Here is a 16305-nt window from a genome sequence, read left to right on the forward strand (position 1 = left end):
GTATAAGTTGCCTACCATTTCAGTACAATTTTTGCTACCATTAAGACTCATCTTCCTGTTCAATTCAGTGCCTTACACAACATAAAACAAAAGCTCTGGAGGAAATCAGAAGTAAAAAGCTTATAGCTGAGACATGCTTTTCCGTTTGCTACTCTTGAGGACTGCACTGTGTCCATGTGCCTGCGGCCCTGGCTCCGAACCAGGGCTCGCCCTCTGCGAAAATCCTCTCCAGTGGCGGATTAATCACTGGGCCCATGGGGCCCATGCAATCGGGGGGACCCTTGCCGGGTGCGCCTGCTGTGGGGGGTGCCGGAGCACCGGATGGGCGGGGGGGGCCTGCAGGCTTACGGGGTGGGGAGGGGCCCCCGCTTGCTCTGGCCCAGGGCCCCACACACCCCTAACCCGGCTCCGATCCCGATTCCGGCAGCGTGCACGCCGGTGGCTGGAGTACACGCCGCCTCCCCCGGGTTTGAGGGCGCGTCCTCACTCGAGCCCTGGGGCACGGTGTCGCACACTCACAACGCGGCCTGCGGAGAAGCAGGGACGTGGCCAAGGCCCACGGGGTGGCCGCGCCGGAGTCGGCGGGGCCGGGCGCGGGCGCGGGCCCGGCTCTCACTTGTCAGCTGCTCTCAGCGCCCCGGCGCGTGCGCGCGCCCAAGTGACGGGCCCAGCGGGGGGGGGGGGGGGCGCTGCCCGCACGCCGGGCACGTGCTCGGGGGCGGGGCGCGCAGCGCCGGCCGGGACATAAGTAGCGGCGCGGGGGCCCGCTCGAGGCCCCGCCCCGCCCGGCCTGAAGGAATAACGGCCGCTGGCCCCTCGCGGTGGGCGGGGCTGAGGCACTGCGGCCCTGGGGCGATGGTGCTGGGGGCTGCGGCCGCCCCGCCCGCCACGAAGGTGAGTTGGGCCAGGCGCCGGCGGCGCTCTGGGGAGACAGCCTGGGTCGGCGTTCGGCTGGCGCTGCCTGCGGCCGCGCGCGTTCGGTGACTCGGCGCGAGGGCCGCTGCGGGCCGTGGGGGAGCCAGGCAGAGCCAGTCGAGAGCCGTTTTCCCAATCCGGGCTCGCGCGCTGTCCTTCGCCTCGCTCCGCAGGCTGCCGTCTCCATGGTAACGTTCGGCCGCAGCGGGAGGGCGCCGGGCTGCGCGTGGGGCGAGGCCGGAGCTGGGCTGGGGGTGAGGGGGGCCGCGAGGGGGGCTAGACTAGAGCCGGACCTGCCCTTGAGGGGCGGAGATGGGAGGGCGGGGGCTGGGGGGGCGAGCGGTTGGCCGGGGAGGAGGCGAGGGGCGGCGGGGGGGGCGAGCGGTTGGCGAGGGGTGTGGCGGGGGAGCGGGCGGGGGGTTGGGTGACGGGGCTGTGGCGGGGGAGCGGGAGGGCGAGGCGTGAGGGGGCGGGGAGTGGGAGGGCGAGGGCGGGGCGTGAGGGGGCTGTGGCGGGGGGAGGGGCAAAGGTCATTCCCACCCCTCGGGCGAACGGTTCCGTGCCGCGGGACGGGAGGCCGGTGGGCGCGGCCTCGGGCGGTTTCGGAGCTGGGCTCTGCCCGCCTCGGGAATGGCTCCGGCGCCGGGTGCAGCCGCGTCCCGGCCCGCCCGGCCAGTTCCTCTCCGCACGTCGGGGCCCGGCGTGCGTGAGGCCAGCGCGCTGCCTTGTTCCCTTCTAGGTCACCCGTTGGGCGCGGGCCGGGGAGCCACATGGCCGCACGTGGCAGAGATGCCATCGCCTGGTACCAAAAGAAGGTCAGTCGTAGGGCGAAGAGCGGCCCGTCTGGCAGCCTTGCCGTTTGCAACCCCCCCTTTGCTCTTCCTAGTGCTGAGCGAGAGCGTCCGTCTCTGCACCAGCTTTGCTAGGAGAGGGAGCTTGGCCAAATCACTGGCCCTCCCTTTGTTTCATTGTCTCAATCCGTAAACGGGGGATGTGGGACACCTGTCTCCCTGTGGTGGTTGTGACTATTAATGTTTGTTTATAATAGCACAAGGCATGCTTGTTTTGTTTAATGTTTCCAGCTCCCAGATATCTTGAAAAAAATACTGCGTTTGCAGCATGGTTTTTTAAATTTTACACTGTGCACAATATTTTGTTTTCAGTTATTTTAAAGTGATATTTGAGCTACAAAGTACATACATCAATGCAGTGGTTCTCAAACTTTTGTACTGGTGCCCACTTTCACATAGCAAGCCTCTGAATGCGACCCCCCCCCTTACAAATTAAAAACACTAATATATTTAACACCATTATAAATGCTGGAGGCAAAGCAGGGTTTGGGGTGGAGGCTGACAGCTCATGACCTCCCCCATGTAATAACCTCGTGACTCCGAGGGGTCCCAACCCCCAGTTTGGGAACCCCTGCTTTAATGTATAATGGTCTCTAATCTTTTCTTTGAGGTTTTTTGGGCAGGGTTCATTGAAATTGTTTTGATATAAACTAGTGAATTATTTTAATCATTTAATTCAAGAAGGAAATCTTGATTTTTCAGTAATTTATTTTAATTGTTTTGTAATTCTTTACCTTTCCTAAAGAAAGGTAAATTCTAATTTGTAAGCATTACAATGTTGACTTGCAACTAAATATAACCATTATATTAAATAGAAATAAAATTACATATGCTACATTTGGTGCTTCTCTTTGCAAGCCAGGAGGCTAGGCTACATCTATACATGTTCATTTAAGCTGTTATATAGTTTACTTCACATTTACTTGTTTACCAGATTTATTTTTAATTGTGATTAGTGACAAGCTCTATTTGATCAGAAATTGTTCATGCACAACCATTTAAATTGTTTTTAGTTAAACAAAACTAATTTGCTGGATACTGATATTGTTAATCAAAATAGATTTTGAATTTATAACTAGCTGAGTTAAAGTATTTGAACTGATTGTAGTTCAGGATTTTATAACTAGTGTGTCTCATTCTCCCACACCTAGGAAAACAAGCTTTCCTGCTTTTTCAATTCCCAGTTGGTTTCTTAATTTTGAATGAATTAGTCAAGTCATTAAACTGAACTAAAACTGAAATGAAGAAAATCTATCTGCCTGCAGAAGAGCCTGCTGCTGTCAAAAGCTGGTTTAGCACTTGGACCGGTTAGCCAGTGATTTTCAGCAGTTCAGTAGTTTGACTTTTAAAAAATTTGGAAGGAAATATGTACTAAATATTTTTATATTTGTCACTTTAAGAGGCTGGTAATTTTAGGTCTTAACATAGGTTGTCATTTCAAATTTAACTTTAAGTTTACCTGTATTAAATTTAAAAAAATCAGGTTGTTAAATCAAATTTTATCCACCCTGTTTTGGTTTGTTGTAAATTAAAGAGTTGTGATGTGAATTTTTTTCCAGATTGGCGCCTATGACCAACAGATATGGGAAAAGTCTATAGAGCAGACTGAGATGAAGGTAATTTTTTCATTTAAGTTGTCTTTTAATTTGCTCTTTGTCCCATGCCATTTATTGGCTCCCTGTGATGTGGCTGCACCAGTTCTGCTTCATGCAAATCCCAGAAGACCATACAATGAAAGGCATTGCATGCCATAGATATACTTAGTGTACAGTAGTTTGTCTTTAAGAGAAAAATCAATCTGAATGTTATATTATACACTACCAAAAGTGCTAGGTATCTTATAGAACGAATGAAAAGACCTAGTCCCTGCCCTGAAGAACTGATGGTCTATTTTCAGATATTACTCAATGACTAGTGGTAACTGTTGGTGTTTATGCAGGCTACTACCACAGCTCTAATTTAACAAATTCCTTTATTAAATCCAAAAGCTGAATGGAATGTATCCTATTTCTCTAAATATGCCTAATAAATAAGCAATCTGTTACATCCAAACAGTAACAAAACATTTAAGCATTTGATCAAGATTCTTACAAACTGGCTAAACCCAGGGCTGCTTAGACCCATATTGGTCAGCTCCAACTTGGTCAGGAAGGTATTAGCAATGAACACTTAGTTCATTTTTTATACCCTTTAATAAGTGATGTCATTGCCAATCTGCCCTCCTGCAACAACCCTCCTGCTTGTGAATTTGGATCTTTCCCTTTTTCCAAGAGGTCACTGCCCAAGCCTTCCATTTGTTAGGGGTTTCCAGCTTTGGTAATTCCTTACCAGTAATCCTGTTACAGCTCCCATCTGAGCTCAGGTCTCTCTACTGGGTCTTCCTGAAGCTCCCTCAAGCAACTTCTGCCAGCTCTTCCTTGCTGCTCTGGTCTCTGAGTCTCAGGCGGCTCTTACCCATGCTTCCTATATCTGGCTTGTCCTATCTCCTTTCTAGGGCTCAGGTGTCCTCTTTTAAGATTAACTGGGAGTCAGCTGACCAATCACAGGTGCACTGGCCTCTTTCCTGTTTACCCCCAGTAAATGGAAGTAGTGGCTCTAACTGTGGTTCCTGCAGGGCGCAGCTCTTGTTTCAAAATAAATATTAAGTGAGAGCTAAAATAAACAAATATAAATAGGATCTTTGACTAATAAACTTGTCTCCAGAAGAGCACTAGAAGTACTGAATGAGGTTCCTGATGTTAGCACTGGAGATCATCATGGTTTCTGGAGAGATCAGAGTAAAGGAAATGCAGACAGTCTTTCGTATTCACAACAAAAACTAATAATCCTTTGTTTTTAAATTTGCAGGGCTTCAAAAACAAACCCAAAAAAAAGGGCCACATACAGCCTGACCTGATAGATGTTGACTTAATCAGAGGTAGGTATCCTTTGAATAATAGAGGTTGTATCAAATGCCCCCAGGTTAAATGTGACATACACTTCTGCTTTATGCAATGGTGGGAGGAGGAATGTCTTACCTTTTACCTAGGTCTGACATAATTTAATACTACTGTTTGGTTTCTGAAAGGGGAGCTATTTAGATCATGGGTCAGCAGTGCTAGAAGTTAGCATTAGGGGACCCAGAAGGCCCAGAGTGTGACACCTGGCAGAGGGACTGGAGGCTTGCTGGAACCACAGCATGATCAGCTAAGGGCTGAGGTTGTAGAGAATGTCTGGTGGGGGGGGTGGTGGTGAAGGGTGGTCATTGTGGGTTTGCTTTGTGGATGACAGCTTACGTAAAATAGGTAGTTGGGAATGGGCAAGTGGGCTAAGAGGAGGAGAAGGGGCTCATATGATTTTTGGATTGAAGGAACTGGTGAGTGGCTGAAGTTTCAGTTCTTTCCCTTTTCAAATTATACTGCATTTTAGAGGGAGTTTGGCCTTGACTAGGGAAGAAGTTTATAGGTAAGGCTAAGATTTTATCAGTTATACTTAGTGAAAGTCATGGGCAATAACCAAAAATTCATGGAAGCCTGTGACCTGTCCCTGATTTTTGGGGACAAAATGGGGAGGGAGGTGGGTCCAGCACCCACTGCTGCTGGGGCTCCAGCGATGGCTGAGAGTGCAGGGTTTCCCCTGCAGCTGGCAGCAACTTGGAGCTGTGGGGTCTGCACTTGGTGGCTGGGAGCTGTGGGGTCCTCTCACAATAGCAGCTGGGAGTTGCAGGAGAGCCTCTGCTGGCTGACAGCTCCATCCCTGCTGCCTCAGGGCTGAAGGAAAAATGTCATGGAGGTCTCTAGAAGTCATGGATTCTGTGATTTCCATGACCTCTGTTACAAAACCGTAGCCTTAGTTACAAGTAAAGCATTAGCTATAACTCCCATTTGAAGTACCTATACATTGTGTATTTTCAAGGCTCCACATTTGCCAAAGCCAAGCCTGAAATCCCATGGACGTCACTAACTAGAAAGGGGATTGTGCGGGTTGTGTTTTTTCCATTATTCAGCCGTTGGTGGATACAGGTTACATCCCAGCGTATTTTTATGTGGCTTCTGGTGCTTTACCTCATGCAAGGTAAGCATTGGAGGGTGCTGTGCCATAATCTTTTATTTGTGGTTATAAAAAACATGATGATCTTCTTGTTCGCTAATGCCATTTGCAATGGTAAGGAGGCAACTCTGAAGTGTTTGAGCATTATCTGCAGACACTGCACAGATTTCCATGCAGCATGCTTCTTGGGTTCCACCTTCTAATCTACCATAAAGGTGCTTAAATGACTTGCATTGATTCAGCAAAAGGGAGGAAGGATGGTCTTGTGATTGAAGCAGTTTACCAGGGCTCATATAATTGAGAGAGATCTGGGTTAAATTCCTGTCCAGTACTTCCTGTGTAACCTTGGACAAGTCATTTAATCCAGTGGCTCTCCACCTTTCCAGACTACTGTACCCCTTTCAGGAGGCTGATTTGTCTTGTGTACCCCAAGTTTCACCTCACTTAAACTACTTACAAAATCAGACATACATAAATGTTACAGCACACATTACTGAAAAATTGCTCATTTTTACGATATACTTATAAAATAAATCAATTGGAATATAAATACTGTACTTTTCTGTGTATGGTACATAGAGCAGGATAAACAAGTAATCTGTATGAAATTTTAGTTTGCAGTGATTTACCTAGTGCTTTTTATGTAGTCTGTAAAACTAGGCAAATATCTAGATGAGTTGATGTACCCCCTGGAAGACCGCTTCGGTTCACATGCGTTAATGAATTTAGCCCCATTTTACAGATGAGGAAGTTCTCTTGTGTGTGGGGTGGGGGAGGGAAGGGAAGGGCAGCATTGTATAGGCATCTAGGTAAGAAGGGATTAGCATTTCCAATACATTCTGTTGAAGCTGCTGAGGGCACCATAGTTCAGGCAACTTTAGTTTGTACTAAAAGATACGTTCTAGCTTAGTGGTTCTCAAACTTTAGTATTGGTGACCCCTTTCAGATAGCAAGCCTGAGTGACCCCACCCTTATAAATTAAAAGCACTTTAAAATATATTTAACACCATTATAAATTCTGGAGGCAAAGGAGGATTTGGGGTGGAGGCTGACAGCTTGTGACCTCCCCATGTAATAACCTCGTGACCCCCCTGTCCCAACCCCCAGTGTGAGAAGCCCTGTTCTAGCTCAACCAGAAGGTGTGGGTTTGATGCAGGAACCACTGGGTGAAATTCTCTGGCCTGATACACCCAGGAGATTAGATGATCATAATGGTCCCTTTTGGCCTTAAAATCTCTGAATTTAAGCAGCCTTTTACTGTTGTCCTGGTCCCTGTGGATTTTTTCCATGCAGTTCCAGGAATATTTGACATCTGGTCCTTCATGCTGGGATTGGTCTCCCCATGCCTCCTTTTGAGATGATCTTCCAGGCTAGAAATGAGGCCACAGGGTGGGGGAAACCTGCTTTGCCACTGCACATGCTAGATCTGTTCTGTGGATAAATTGCCTACCCCACCCTTCTTTGCCAAAGAACCTAGTTAGTGAGGTACTGTATATCCTGACGTGCAACTCCCCTTTGTATCAGTCCAGCTTCTGTAATAGTCATTTCTTGAAGTGAGCTGGAACTGTATCCTCTGAAGATTGTAAATGGCTTTTATAGACCACATTCTGGCAGAGGAAAGTAATTTTTGACACACGCTTTTGATCCTTTTTGTGGTTCTGTTTTCTGTTTTAATATACTTACAAATCACATTGCAAAGAAAGAAGGAATTTCAGAGAAGTAGTACAAGGGCCACATAACAAGATGAGGGTGGAGTTAGTATCTGCAAAAGCTTTTAAAGTGAACAAAATTAATCATTGGGACAATAATAAAAACTGAGACATGCCCCTTTCACCCTTAGTTAGGGAATTCCTAGTGTAGCTTTTGCATTTGATCCAATTTTTCCTTTTCAGTTATAGCAGTCATGTTGTATTTCATGATACCTGTTGCAAGTGCAAGTGAAATCATTGGACCAATGTGCCTTATGCTACTGATGGGAACTGTTCACTGTCAGATCGTGTCCACCCAGATCAACAAACCCCCAGGAACCGGCGGCGGCGGCGGCAGCAGCAGCAGGAGGAGGAGGTGAGATGAAACAGAGCACTAATTGTGTGCATTTGTAAAAATCGGAGTAATATGGTACATTATCTTACTGCAGTGGTTCCCAAACTTTTAACAACCAGTGAACCCCTTTCACTAAAATGTCAAGTCTCGCGAACCCCCTTCTAAAAATGAATATTTCCTGGGATTTTCTCCTTTACACGTTCCTCCTACACAGCATTCAGGTCTTGAGCAGTCCAGGCAAACAACGCATGTTACAACGAAGCTTCAACTTGTTCTTCATAATAATTTTAAAAACAATACTTGCTGCCTATTTCATTTTAAAAACAGCAAAAAAAAAATTGACCTCCCTTTCCATTTGTTATAAGGAGTCTTGAAGTTTAAATCTCCTCAGTGTGATAGATATGCTTGCTTTGATCTGCTTAGCTCTTGGAAGTCCAGGGGCTCCAGGCTACTGGCCCCGTGTTACCTGGGGTCCCTAGGGACAGCTTTGTCTGCCATTCGGGAATTTTTTCCCGAGAACCCGCAGGGGTTCACGAACCCCAGTTTGGGAACCACTACCTTACTGGATAAAGGTCTCGTTTGCTGCTGTTTTAAGTAAATATCTTATGTGACTGTAAAATGCAGGGATATGATATGTACCATATGCTTGATTGTAGATAGCCCACCTTCTTTTCCCCTTTCACAGCTTTCGTAAGTGCTACACTCTCTCAGGAAGTCCGGCCATGTTACATTCCCTTTATTCTATACTTTGCAGTTGGACTGTTCTTCTAATGGAACCTAGATGGTCCAGTTTCTTTCTGCGGCCAGTGGTGTACGCTCCACAAATGACATCACGCTTATGGCCTTGGGAGCTTGACCAGTGTTTTACACTTGCATTAAGGGAGAGGTTTCTCACACACCTTCAGAGGGGGCAAAGGATGGGATGTTTCTTGCCCTTATTTTGTTGCATGGGAGACATTGCAGCTCTTTTAATTTAATTTAAAACGGCCCAATGTCAGTCTCAGTGCAGCCTTCTTGCTGAGAGAGAGGCTGTAACTACTACCCTTATGACATTTCCACAGAGACTGTTTTTCCATATGTTTATTTCCACTTAAATCCTTTGTGGTACTAGTGTGTATTCTCCCCCTGGGGACATAAGCATAATTCCTGCTGATGCTAGTAAAAATTACCTGTGCATATTGAGGGGGATTGACCCCAGTATCTGCATGACTCATTTGACAGAGCAGCTAGAGTGGTGTATGGATTTGGTACGTGTTTTTTAGGGTATAAAGATGCTTTGTTGCAAATTAAATTCTCTCCACACTCTGTTTTTTAAATAGAAAATTACGCAAACCTATGGGTAGTGATGGGAGCAGAGATGCTGGCAGCTGGTCTTCCTCTGACAAAGCCAATAAAGGAGATAAACATTTGGAACCTACATCCATTATCAACAGTTTGTTTGGCATGCTCTTCCGCAGGAGGTGTGTACGCTGCACCAGGAGGCTGTGTGTTTGTAATGGTAGTGTACGAACAGTTGAACATTCAGAAAATAAACAGGATGCTTATTAAGTCACACATTCCAAAGCTGCACAAGTTACAGCTATTCTTAAATGAAATCCAATTAGCACTGCCACTGGAGAAAGTCTGTCGTCTCAGGAGTCCGTATATTTGTCCTTATTCTGGATATGGGATCATTTTTGGTAGCCTATTTGAGAAACACAATTGTGCAGTGTTAGAGGCTCTCTCTAGCTGGTGTGAGTGACCCTCCTAAGCATATGTACTCCACTTCCCCTTAGGTCCCATATTTAGTTACCTTGCCTTGCTCAGTTAAGTCAATTTACCCTTTGTTTAACCTGATCAGATAATTTTTCAAGACATAATGAAAACCAGGGAAAAGGAAGATGCACTATTTGGGTTCATCCCTCCTATCCCCACTCCCAGCTGAGTTTTTGTTTTTTAGCTGGAAACTTACTCTTCTGATTGTTAACCTCTGATCTAAGCTGCCACCTTTTGTTACTATTTAAAAAGGTACCTAGTTTCTCCTTTAACTACTCTTTTTTTACTTAATTACTCCTGAATCCTGCCTTCCCCTGGATTTAGAATCTGTAGGAAACTTGGGAGCTGGCATTCGACAATGGAGTAGGTTTGTTCCCTCTGAGACAGGGCTGTGAAGTGCCTGAAATTCAGAATTCTGTAGCCTCTCAGCTATTGCTTAATGCTGCACCAGGCAGGCAAGTGACAGCGTAAATTGACATCCTTTCAAGAGCTTTGCTCTGAAGTCAGACCATTCTGTTGCGTTTTGATTCCCCAGGTTAAGGAGGGTGAAATTGGTAGCTGATAAAGGGACTGAAACAGAAAGTGGTGTGAGCTCTGTGTATAGTGGCATTAAGCACAGACTTTCCAGATCCGAATATAGGCTGCTGCATTTCAAAGAGAGAGAGAGACTTTCAGATGGGGAGAAGAGTCATCGGGTAAGATTGAGTCCTTTCTGCATTGATTCTTCAGTCATGACTGACTTGGTGCTGGCACCTTAATGTCAGATGTAAATATAAACTCCATTTTAACTTACAATAAAATGCAAATATGGTAAATATGGAAACCTGTGGGAAGAATAAAGGAGGCCTCTTTATACTGAAAATGCTTGTTTATTTGGATGGTCTGATTATGGAAATCCATTACTGATTTAAAAGCAAATAGAATTCAAAATTCTACCATGTAAAACATCTGCCCTGCAAACAATTCAGTGCATTGCCCTTCTGTTGGGAGATGATTCAGATTCACCTGATGGAATTTTTGTACGTGACTTTAAAAACCAAAGTCTTGTTTTATCTGTGTAAGCACTAAAGTGAAGGGCTTTGGGATTGGTGAGTCACTTAGACAAGAACATGTGAAGCAAACAGCATTGCTCCCAAAGTCTCTAATACATGAAGGAGGCATTCAGGGAGGGAATAGACTTGGTTGATGGGGGCACAGCTTCCATGACAACAGTCACATCCTATGCCCAGGGTTACACACAGACTTGTGGATGTTGCTGGCCTTTGAGGCATCAGGCTATGGAAATGAAGGGGGAGGAGACCAGGAATTGAATTATCTCCTTTTCTGTTTTAGTTGCTGGAGAGGTTGGATGTTTCTCCCCCTCTTTCAACTGCTGCAATGAGACAGGGCTGGCTTATCAGTTGCAGAACTTGTGTGATTCTTTGACTCCTCATTCTGCTTGTACTTGTAGATGTAATTTCTCTCCATTGGCTATGGTGTTAGACTAGAATTCACACTTTTGGTAACCACAACATTGCAATGGTAATACCGGCCAGATACTCCTGCTTGATGCAGATCTGCTTAGTTTTATTAGCCCATCTTCTAGTTTGTTTGGATGGTTGCTTTTCTTCCAGGATGGCTGCACACATACGGGTGGCATTTCTGATGAGCTGTCAAGTGAGGAGGATGCTGAAGCTATGGCACAGAGGATTTTGTTACGCAGAAGTGTAGAAGGGGCCTCCAGTGACAATAGCTATGAAGACAAGAATAGGAAACCTCTTACTACTTCAAACCAGTCGGTTTCACAGGTAGCTCTGTTGGATTACCTTAAGATTCCACAAAGTTTACTGTTACTGGCTGTCAACTAACTTTTCCTTTTTTATTTATGACAGGTCAATCAAGCCATTAAAGGTAACAGAGAGTCCGATAGCATGGTAGAATCTGAACTAGACTCAACAGCCTTTAGTCAGGTAGGGGTTCTAAAATACCAGAGACCTTTGCACCATTTAAGGTGGGCAGAGTGGTACAGCTGTTCTATTCAGGTTTTTATACGGTGCTCATCACTGTAGTATATGAATGACTTCCAGTAGTGCATTGAGCATGTGACTACACATCACTTGTTCTCTCTCCCTCTGCCCAGAGGGATAAGTGTGTGCAGTGATGTCTTATTTTGATAGTTTTTGTTAAATATACCTGTTGCTATGTGTTGCACTTGGAACAGAAAGTGGTGAGGTTTGTGATGGTCCTTAGCTCCTTGCGGAGTTAGTTTCAGAGTCTTGGACCAGCTTCTGAGAAGGTTCTGTGTTCCACAGACAGACTTAACTCTTATTGTTCACAGTTCCTGAGGAGCGAAGCTGTCTATCAGTCTTCATTCCAGAGCTTTAAGCAGTCTTCTAGGAATCCTGGGCAGTCACACTCAATGCTGTCTTGGTTTTCCACTGGTCATTCCCCTGTTGATACTTTTATACAGCCCTGTCTTATGATCAGATCTGCAAAACACTAAATTGTGAGCATTCCTATATGACACAATACTCCCTGCTTGTGGATCATAATAGACTACAGCACAAAAGAAGTGTGTGAGATTCGTTTCTAATGTGAAGCGCTTTCATTTGACCCCATTGTCTACTGGCTGCATAGTCTGAAAGGCATAGTGGTTGCTGCAGTACCAAGGGAGACAGGCTAAATGTGTTTTAGACAACTGGCCAATAACCATTCAGAATTACCACCAGGCAGACTCCATGGCCCTCAACTGTGTATTTGGGATTATAGTATTTCCAGGTTGTAAAGCAGGGAAGAATTTAGATGAAGATTGTGTCCTCCAGGTAAGAGTTGATTTTTTTTTTACAAGCTTTGTAACTGACACCATTTTAAAAACCAGTTTTTGTACCTTTTCAGTGCTTTGAATTTTGGACTTTTCATTCAATTTATGAAATTCTACTGGCAGCAGCAGCATGCTCAGAGGCCTCTAATCACTATTCATTAGCGACTTGGCTGTTGGGAGGATAACATTGTACTGGAGTAAACATCAGGCATCATTCTAAAAATTTTATCTTTCATAGAAATCAAGAAATAAGTCTCCTCTCCAGCTGTATAAATTCTCACTAAACTGTCCCACAATGAGGACTAAAATGTGTTCTAAATTCTGGTTCCATTTTCCTGGCCTTCAGAGTTTTCATGAAATTAGTGTGTTATTCTGAAGGTGGGAAAACATTAATAGTTTGTTGCTGTAAGTTCATGTTGCAAAAGCATCCCTGTGTAGAAATGCCCTTTCTGTTCTAGCTTGTCAGCGTGGCTTGAGGTTGGCTTGGCCATGTTTGTGAACATATTACTTGAAGATTAAAAGCTGATTTTTGTTGTTGAAGGCTCCGTATGGAAGCTTACAAAAGTAACTTCTCCTTTTCCTTTAAAGGAATCAAGGTCTTGTTTTAGCGGTGGGTCCCAGAGCTGCAGTGTGTCTCGGAGAGATTCTGAAAGCAGCCGCCATGACTCTGAGACAGAGGACATGCTCTGGGATGATCTGCTTCATGGGCCTGAGTGCCGTTCTTCCTACACCAGTGACAGCGAGGAAGGGAATGTAAAAGGAAGTAAACGGGACCTGAAAGAGGATGTTTTCCAACAGGTCTGTTCAACCACTTGCAATAAAAGAGGAGCCTATGAAATATTTTTCTTTTGATGTAGCTTATACCCTCTAAAATAACACAGGAGGTAAATTCTGTAGTTGTAACTTGTGCAAACACCTTGCTAGAAGTTTCCTTTGCCAGGTCAAAAGGAATAAAAAAGCCATGGCCTAGTGTCTGTTTCCTCTGAGGATGGACACAGTTTAGCAGATGGACATTTCTGTAAAATTCAATGATGAGCATAGATAATTATCTTGCTTAGGATTTATAAAAAGTTACCATCAGTACCTAGACTCTGGTTGGCTGTCTTAGTTAAATATGAACGTAAAAATAAATGATGGTTGCGTTGGACAGGATGCAGGAATGCTCTGGCATATAGACTTGAACGCTGATTCTATGTAGCAAAAGTATCCCGATGGAAATAGTGTGGAAATTCAGGATCCCAGCAATGCTTGCTATGAAAGCATCAACATAGCCTCTAAAATTTAAGTGGGAAGATACTATTTATATTCTCCTAGTTCAGGGGAGTGCATATGCACTAATCATGGCTTATCACTCTTTGGATCTAGCATTTCAGTCTTCAGTGCCTGTAATATCCCTTTATTAGTAGTAATAGCAGCCAGAGTGACTGTGAAATGCTGAGGGAGATAGAGGCCACAAAAATAGTAATAATGAGGGCTTTCAAGTACCCCCATATTGACTGGGTACATGTTACCTCAGGATGGGATGCAGAGATAGTTTCTTGACACCTTAAATGACGGCTTCTTCGAGCAGCTAGTCCTGGAACCTACAAGAGGAGAGGCAATTCTTGATTTAGTCCTGAGTGGAGCACAGGATGTGTTCCAAGAGGTGAATATAGCTGAACCGCTTGGTATAAATTTAACTATAAATGTGACTATAAATTTAACATTCTGGGGAGGGGACACCACGGTAGCATTTAGTTTCAGGAAGGGGAACTACAGAAAAATGAAGTTAAACAAATTAAAAGATACAGTGCCAAAAGTGAAATCCCTGCAAGCTGCATGGAAACTTTTTAAAGACACCATAATAGAGGCTCAATTTAAATGTGTACCCCAAAATAAAAAACATAAGAGGACCAAAAAAGTGCCCCCATGGCTAAAAAAATAAAGTAAAAAATTGAGGCAAAAAGGCATCCTTTAAAAAATGGAAGTTAAATCTTACTTAGGAAAATAGAAGGGAGCATAAACTCTAGCAAGTGAAGTGTAAAAATATAATTAGGAACATCAAAAAAGAATTTGAAGAACAGCTAGCCAGAGACTAAAAAAGTGACAACAAAAAAATCTAAGTACCTCAGACGCAGGAAGCTTGCTAAATCATCCAGTGGCCCCACTGGTTGAGATGTTAAAGAAGTAATCAGACTATAAGGCAGTGGTCTACAACCTTTTATGCCCAAGATCACTTTTTGAATTTAAGGGCAACCCAGGATCTACCCTGACCCTTTCCCAAAGCCCTGCCCCACTCATTCCATCCCCCTCTGTCACTTGCTCTCCCTCACCCTTGCTCACTTTCACCAGGCTGGGATAGGGGTTCGGTAGGGGGTGTGGGCTCTGGGCTGGGGCTGAGGGGTTTGCAGTGTGGGAGGGGGCTCTGGGCTTAGCATTGGGGTGCAAGCTCTGGGAGGGAGTTTGGGTACAGGAGGTGGCTCTGGGCTTGGCAGAGTGTTGGGGTGCAGGAGGGGGTACAAGGTGCTGGCTCCAGTAGGGGGCAGCGGAGTTGGGTTGCAGCCTGCCACTGGGCAGCACTTACCTCCAGCAGCTCCCAGTCGGTGTCGCAATGTGGCTGCCACTAAGGCAGGCTCCCTGCCTACCTCGGCCCTAACTCTACTCCTGGAAAGTGCCAATGCGCCCCTGTGGCCCCAGGGAGGGATGGGCAGCATGTGGCTCTGCATGCTGCCTCCCCAGCCCTCTATTCCCAGCCAATGGGAGCTGCGGGGGTGGTGCTTACAGGCAGGAGCAGCGTGTTGCAGGGCTGCTCTAGCCACTTCTAGGAGCGGTATGGGGCTGGGGCATGCAGGAAGCCAGTCTTAGCAGCAGCCTCGCTGCACAGCTGGAGATCGCGATCAACTGGGAGATCCTCCAGCATCGACCAGTCAATCACGATTGACCGGTTGGTGACCACTGCTATAAGGCTGTTGGAGAAAAATTAAATATGTTCTTTGCATCAGTCTTCATGGCTGAGGATGTGAGGGAGAGTCCCAAATGTGAGCCATTCTTTTTAGATGACAAATCTGAGGAACTGTCCCAGATTGTGGTGACATTAGAGAAGGTTTTGGAACAAATTGATAAGTTTAACAGTAATAAGTCACCAGCACCAGATGGTATTCACCCAAGAGTTCTGAAGGAACTCAATATGAAATTGAAGAATTACTCTAACATAGCATTTAAATCTGCTTCTGTACCAGATGACTAGAGAATAGCTAATATAATGGCAGTTTTTAAAAATTGGCTCCAGAGGTGATCCTGGCAATTACAGGCAGTAAGCCTAACCTTATTACCAGGCAAATTGTTTGAAACTGTCATAAAGAGCAGAATTCTCAGACAAGACACACAGATTAATTTGATTTGTTGGGGGAAAGCGTCAATATGATATTTGTAAAGGGAAATCATGCCTCACCAGTTTACTAGAATTCTTTGAGGGGATCAACAAGAATGTGGACAGGATAGTGTACTTTGACTTTCAGAAAGCCTTTGACAAGGTCCCTCACCAAAGGCTCTTAAGTGAAGTAAGCTGCCATGAGATAAGAGGGAAGGTCCTCTCATGGATCCCTGACTGGTTAAAAGATAGGAAACCAAGGGGTGGGAATAAAGGGTCAGTTCTCAGAATGGAAAGAGGTAAATAGTGGTGTCCCCCAGGGGTGTGTATGGGGACCAGTATTGAACGTTCATAAATGATATGGAAAAAGGGGTATTACAGATAAAACAAAACTACAAGATAGTTAAGTCCAAAGCAGACTGAAGAGTTAAAAGGATCTCCCAAAACTGGGTGACGGGGTAACAAAATGGCAGAAAAATTCTGTTGATAAATGCAAAGTAATGCACATTAGAAAATATCCCAACTATACATATAAAATGATGGGGTCTAAATTTGCTATTGCC

The 16305-nt window shown here is 45.2% G+C and overlaps 1 protein-coding gene across 5 annotated transcripts in view; it reads left to right on the top strand.

Annotated features, from left to right (window-relative positions):
• The first annotated feature begins 735 nt into the window (after window positions 1-735).
• The window catches only part of PHTF1 (putative homeodomain transcription factor 1), a 30386-nt gene continuing 14816 nt past the window's right edge, over window positions 736-16305 (top strand). For 2 of the 5 annotated variants that reach the window (XR_012635949.1, XM_074935986.1), the window contains exons 1-11: window positions 736-894; window positions 1655-1730; window positions 3326-3382; window positions 4614-4683; window positions 5661-5819; window positions 7688-7859; window positions 9158-9298; window positions 10129-10288; window positions 11207-11380; window positions 11465-11542; window positions 12982-13191. Coding sequence is in view for 4 of the 5 variants with exons in the window: in XM_074935986.1 (XP_074792087.1) it covers window positions 1686-1730; window positions 3326-3382; window positions 4614-4683; window positions 5661-5819; window positions 7688-7859; window positions 9158-9298; window positions 10129-10288; window positions 11207-11380; window positions 11465-11542; window positions 12982-13191 (1266 nt within the window). In the remaining variant the exon portion in view is untranslated. Of the gene's footprint in view, window positions 895-958; window positions 1104-1654; window positions 1731-3325; window positions 3383-4613; window positions 4684-5660; window positions 5820-7687; window positions 7860-9157; window positions 9299-10128; window positions 10289-11206; window positions 11381-11464; window positions 11543-12981; window positions 13192-16305 lie in introns of those variants that run through there. The other 3 variants (XM_074935987.1, XM_074935988.1, XM_074935989.1) reach the window with 3 other exon arrangements.

Source organism: Natator depressus, chromosome 21 (genome assembly GCF_965152275.1).
Source record: "Natator depressus isolate rNatDep1 chromosome 21, rNatDep2.hap1, whole genome shotgun sequence".
Lineage (NCBI taxonomy): Eukaryota > Metazoa > Chordata > Testudines > Cheloniidae > Natator > Natator depressus.